Source organism: Erythranthe guttata, chromosome 11 (assembly GCF_056151865.1).
Source record: "Erythranthe guttata isolate IM_541 chromosome 11, IM_541, whole genome shotgun sequence".
NCBI lineage: Eukaryota > Viridiplantae > Streptophyta > Magnoliopsida > Lamiales > Phrymaceae > Erythranthe > Erythranthe guttata.
The window spans coordinates 15,753,662-15,758,691 of record NC_142543.1 but is presented as its reverse complement, the minus strand read 5'-3'; the positions used below and the strand labels follow the sequence as shown (position 1 = coordinate 15,758,691).

At 36.7% G+C, this 5,030-nt stretch overlaps 1 protein-coding gene across 1 annotated transcript; it reads left to right on the top strand.

Annotated features, from left to right (window-relative positions):
- The first annotated feature begins 1,400 nt into the window (after window positions 1-1,400).
- On the top strand, window positions 1,401-4,172 carry LOC105961158 (benzyl alcohol O-benzoyltransferase). Its single transcript, XM_012985400.2, has 2 exons — window positions 1,401-1,932; window positions 3,015-4,172. Exons 1-2 carry the CDS (start codon window positions 1,501-1,503, stop codon window positions 3,936-3,938), a joined length of 1,356 nt encoding a protein of 451 aa, XP_012840854.1. The 5' UTR covers window positions 1,401-1,500; the 3' UTR covers window positions 3,939-4,172.
- Window positions 4,173-5,030: the final 858 nt, after the last annotated feature.

The window sequence follows — 5,030 nt, the reverse complement described above, 5'->3', positions numbered from 1 at the left end:
CTATTCATTCCTTATCTAAAAACTAATTCCCTTAACTATTAAAACACAAGGAAATAAAATCCATTAGGTTAGGGATTCTTATTCACGTAGGAGAATAAGTTGTAAAATAAGAAAACTCTTTGTATAAAGATAATTCCTAATATAAATCAATTAATGACAAATTAAAAGGAATTAAAACACAAGGAAACTCCCTTTCTTATATCACGGCATATCTAGACTTGTGCTACAATCCCTTTACACGTTTCCTTGCAAAGTCAGAATCCAAAGGATTCTAACAATTATTATTATTATTATTATTATTATTATTATTATTATTATTATTATTATTATTATTATTATTATTATTATTATTATTATTATTATTCAGTTAAGACTATCTTACAATTTAATATCCCTTTTCTTTGTTATGTTATCATTTAAACAAGAGTTTATATTGAATAAAAAATTGTGTTGTTGATGCCCTTTTAATTGGTATGGTCTTGGTCATTTTGAATTCCTTAACTAGGGTAGTTAAAGACTTAAAAGAGTTAGAGCATGTTTGTTAAGTTTATAAAATATCTTATAAGATGTTAAATAGCTTATAAGCTATTAAAAGATGTTTGGTAAAAAAAAAAAATCAAACATCTTCTTTAAAAAAATTGAGGAGCATATAAGATGTTTAAAAGATTTTATATAAGCTTTATTTACTCATTTACTATAAAACATTAAAAGTATAATATTTCACACTACTAAGTTATAAACTTTATATTCAAATACTTTAAAATTTAATCTTTAAAATAAGATCTAAGAACTTATCAACTCCTAAAACATCTTATCAGAAGCAGCAGGAGTTTTTTTTACCATTATTTTATTTATTTTTGTAAAATATTTCTTTTTTCTTCTAACACATAAATCCAGGGGTAGATATTGGAATAAAAGAAAGATAATTTCCGCCTATTTCGATTGAAGATTGTGCAATTTTGGAACAACTTTTCATTCGATTGTTCCTATGTCTTTTAAAATTGAAATACATATAAAATTCTTATTTTCGATCCGATTTTCATTTCAAAAAAATCTATTTTTCGAAAAATTACACTAATTCATAAACCCAGTATTATTATATCTTATATATTTTAGGCGACAATAAAATTAGAAATTTTCAAAATCCGCCAATTAAAATCCATAAAAAGTATTCGTTGAATGTATATGCAAATTTATTGAATTTATAGGCAAATCCGTTCAGAATTAACACATTTTAAACATGAATATCACTAGTGATTTCTTGACAAATGACTACTTTTTTTGCCCGAACAAGAATTAGGTAGAAAACAAAAATAATAATAATAATTATTATTATTATTATTAATAATTAATAATTTATCTAGTCCATATTTTCCTATCATCACCTCTATAAATACCATCAATTTCTCATACCAAAAAACCACACACTACACAAATATAACTACCAATCCTCCATATAGTTCTACAAATTAAATACACTTCAATTTCATCCAAAAAAAAATGGCGGCTCTAACATTCAAAGTAACGAGGCAAAACCCGGAGCTAATCCCTCCGGCGAAGCCGACGCCACACGAATTCAAATCACTCTCCGACATAGACGATCAAGAGGGGCTCCGTTTCCAAATTCCGGTGATACAATTCTACCGGAATATTCCCTTCATCCAAGCGGACCCCGTCCATGTCATCCGTGCCGCCATATCCGAGGCCTTGGTTTTCTACTACCCGTTCGCCGGTCGGCTGAGGGAAGTTGCCGACCGGAAGCTGGTGGTGGAGTGCACCGGCGAGGGGGTTATGTTCATCGAGGCGGATGCTGACGTGTCGCTGCAGCAGTTCGGCGATGACCTTCAGCCGCCGTTCCCCTGCCTTGAGGAGCTGCTTTATGATGTACCTGGTTCTTCTGGAATTGTTAACACCCCTCTATTGCTTATTCAGGTACATATAATTAATTAATTAGTGTATAATTATTTTATTTTTGGTTCAATTAATTATTTATTTAATAATATAATTATGGTTTATCTTGGAGTATTTGCAATTTGCATGGTGAAAATGAAATTGAAAGCTATATAACTATGCTGGCATATTTTTGAGAAGTGACAAAATAGGACAATTATTATGTTAATATATATATATATATCGATTTAATAATTAAATCATTATAGTAAGCAATATAATAACTTGAGCAAATTAAATTGATATCTACATTTAGACACGGCCACGGGCCGGTTTTGGGCCCGGAACCGGCCCGAACCGGCCCGTTGACCATGTGAACCAGCCCGGAACCGTGAACCGGCCCGTCCTACCCGGGACGGGTCCGGTTCTTAGATTTGGTGAACCGTGAACCGCCGGGCCGGCCTGGCGGTTCACCTGGATTTTAAAAAAAAAATTCAAAAAAATTCAAAAAAAAAAGCAAATAACGGCTAGTGAACCGGCCCGAAGCGGCCCGGGTGAACCGGCCGTTATTTATATTTTTTTTGAATTTTTTTGAATTCCCCCCCCTCCCCCCCCCCACAATTTTTCCTATAAATACCCTCACACCCCAATTTTGTTTTTTTTGGAATTTTTTTTGCCTCCAACCCCCCCAATTTTTCCTATAAATACCCTCACACCCTAATTTTTCCTATTTACTTATTCATCAAATATTTCAAACTTGTGCTTCTAAATTGACTTTTCATTTATTTCCTTTTCCTTTATCTATTTAAAAGTATTTTTTTTTTAATTTACTTATTCATCAAATATTTCAAAAAAAAAAAAAAAATTCAAAATTTCCGGGCCGACCCGGAACCGGCCCGGATAGGCCCGGAACCGGCGGATTATTGAACTAATTAAAAAATTATAAGGTAAGATTATTTTTTAGGAATATATTGATACAATTGTTATACTTATGCTAATATTAAAATTATATAAGCACTATATTAATATAATAACTAGATTAAAAAAATAAAATAAGATATCCAATGATCAAAATTCAAAACCGTTTTTTATGTTTCAACAATTAAAGACCAAGTCGTCTGCAGGCCACGCGCTTGAGATGCGGCGGGTTCATCTTCGCCGTCCGCCTCAACCACACAATGAGCGACGCCTTCGGCCTCCTCCAGTTCATGACCGCCGTCGGCGAAATCGCCCGCGGCGCCAAATCCCCGTCGACCCCACCAGTCTGGGAGAGGCACCTCCTGAACGCACGCGCCCCGCCGCGCGTGACATGCACGCACCGCGAGTACGACGAGGTGCCGGACACCAAAGGAACCATCATCCCACTCGACGACATGGTCCACCGCTCCTTCTTCTTCGGCGCCGCGGAGATCTCCGCCCTCCGCGGCCGCCTCCCGCCGCACCTCCGCCGCTGCTCAACCTTCGAGCTCCTCACCGCCTGCCTCTGGCGGTGCCGCACGATCGCCATCTCCCCGGAGCCCAACGAGGAGGTCCGGATGCTCTGCATCGTCAACTACCGGAGCCGGTTCAACCGGCTGCTGCCGAAGGGCTACTACGGCAACGCCTTCGCGCTCCCCGTCGCCATCGCCACCGCCGGAGATCTCTCAACCAACCCGTTCGAGTACGCGCTGGAGCTCATAAGGAAGGCGAAGTCCGAAGTGACGGAGGAGTACATGAGATCATTGGCGGATATGATGGTGATCAGGGGGCGGCCCCACTTCGCGGTGGTTCGGAGTTTCGTGGTTTCCGACTTGACCCGCGCCGGAATCGGAGATGTGGACTTTGGGTTGGGGAAGGCGGTGTACGGAGGTCCGGCGAAGGGCGGCGTAGGAGCCATCCCTGGGGTTTTGAGTTTTTACATACCATTTAAAAATAAGAAGGGGGAGAACGGAATAGTGGTTCCGGTATTCTTGGCGGCGGACGCCATGGAAGTGTTCGTGAAGGAGCTTGAGATGATGGTGAGTAGAGAAGATGACAACAACTCAGTCTTCATTACTTCAGCACTCTGAATTATTTATTATGTACCTTGTTTCGTAATTATTTATCTGTTCCAGGTTTTATCTATCCTACACCCGGTGAAGGTTACACCGGGTGATTTTACACCGTTGATCTACACATACTTTTGTGTGTATATGAATGATAAAGATCTACCCGATGTATTTCACTCGGTGTAGGATCTCAAAAGCCATCTGTTTCCAATGTTTCATAATAAATGTCGTTATTTAAAAATATTTTGTTAAAAATTGTCTGTCACTTTAGATTATTAATAGTTCAATGTTTTATAATAAATGTCGATTTTTGAAAATATTTTGTTCAAAATTGTCTATCACTTTAGATCATTAATACTGTATTAATTTTTTTTTTCTGTTTTAACTTTAGTAATTCAATTCTAAGTATTACCTATTATCATATTATTAAATCATTAAAGTTATTTTAGTATTTCTTATGTTTTTTATTCAAGAACATTTATTGAAATTATTAATACTTGTCCAAAGTTAAAAAGGACGGTTAATTCGGAACCGAGGGAATAGTTCATAAAACACATGGAAAGAGGGTTTAATACGCATCCTTTTCATATATACTTGTGAATTTGTACGATGGTAAGTGGTAACAAATTTTCGGCTATTTCCTTTTTTTAATGTGATAAGTGCGTCGATGTTCATTTATTCTTAGTAAATACGGATAAATTTATTACCAACTTCTTACCAACTTACATAATTGAAATGAATCACAAGGATATAGGATAATTTGCACTGTGCATCCGTGAATTACATAGGTTTAGCACTTTGCGTCCTTAATTAGGAAAAATAGTACTTTCCATCGTTCAATTACAAATTTCTTGACACTTTGCACCCCTGATACTTTTTGGCTGGAAATGTGTTTGGCAAAGGGATTTGAAAACGGGCAGATTTGTCTTTCTCCAATTGCTCAGGAACTTAAAAACGCTCACTACTCATTTCTTTACTTTTCTTCCATTTGGTCCCTTCTTATTTCTTAAAAATCCTATATTTTTTTTGCTCATGTTTTCATTTTCTTTTTCAAATCTTCTCATGAACTTGTTGTGGTGGACTTGCTTTGATGTGCTGTAGAAGGAGTTGATT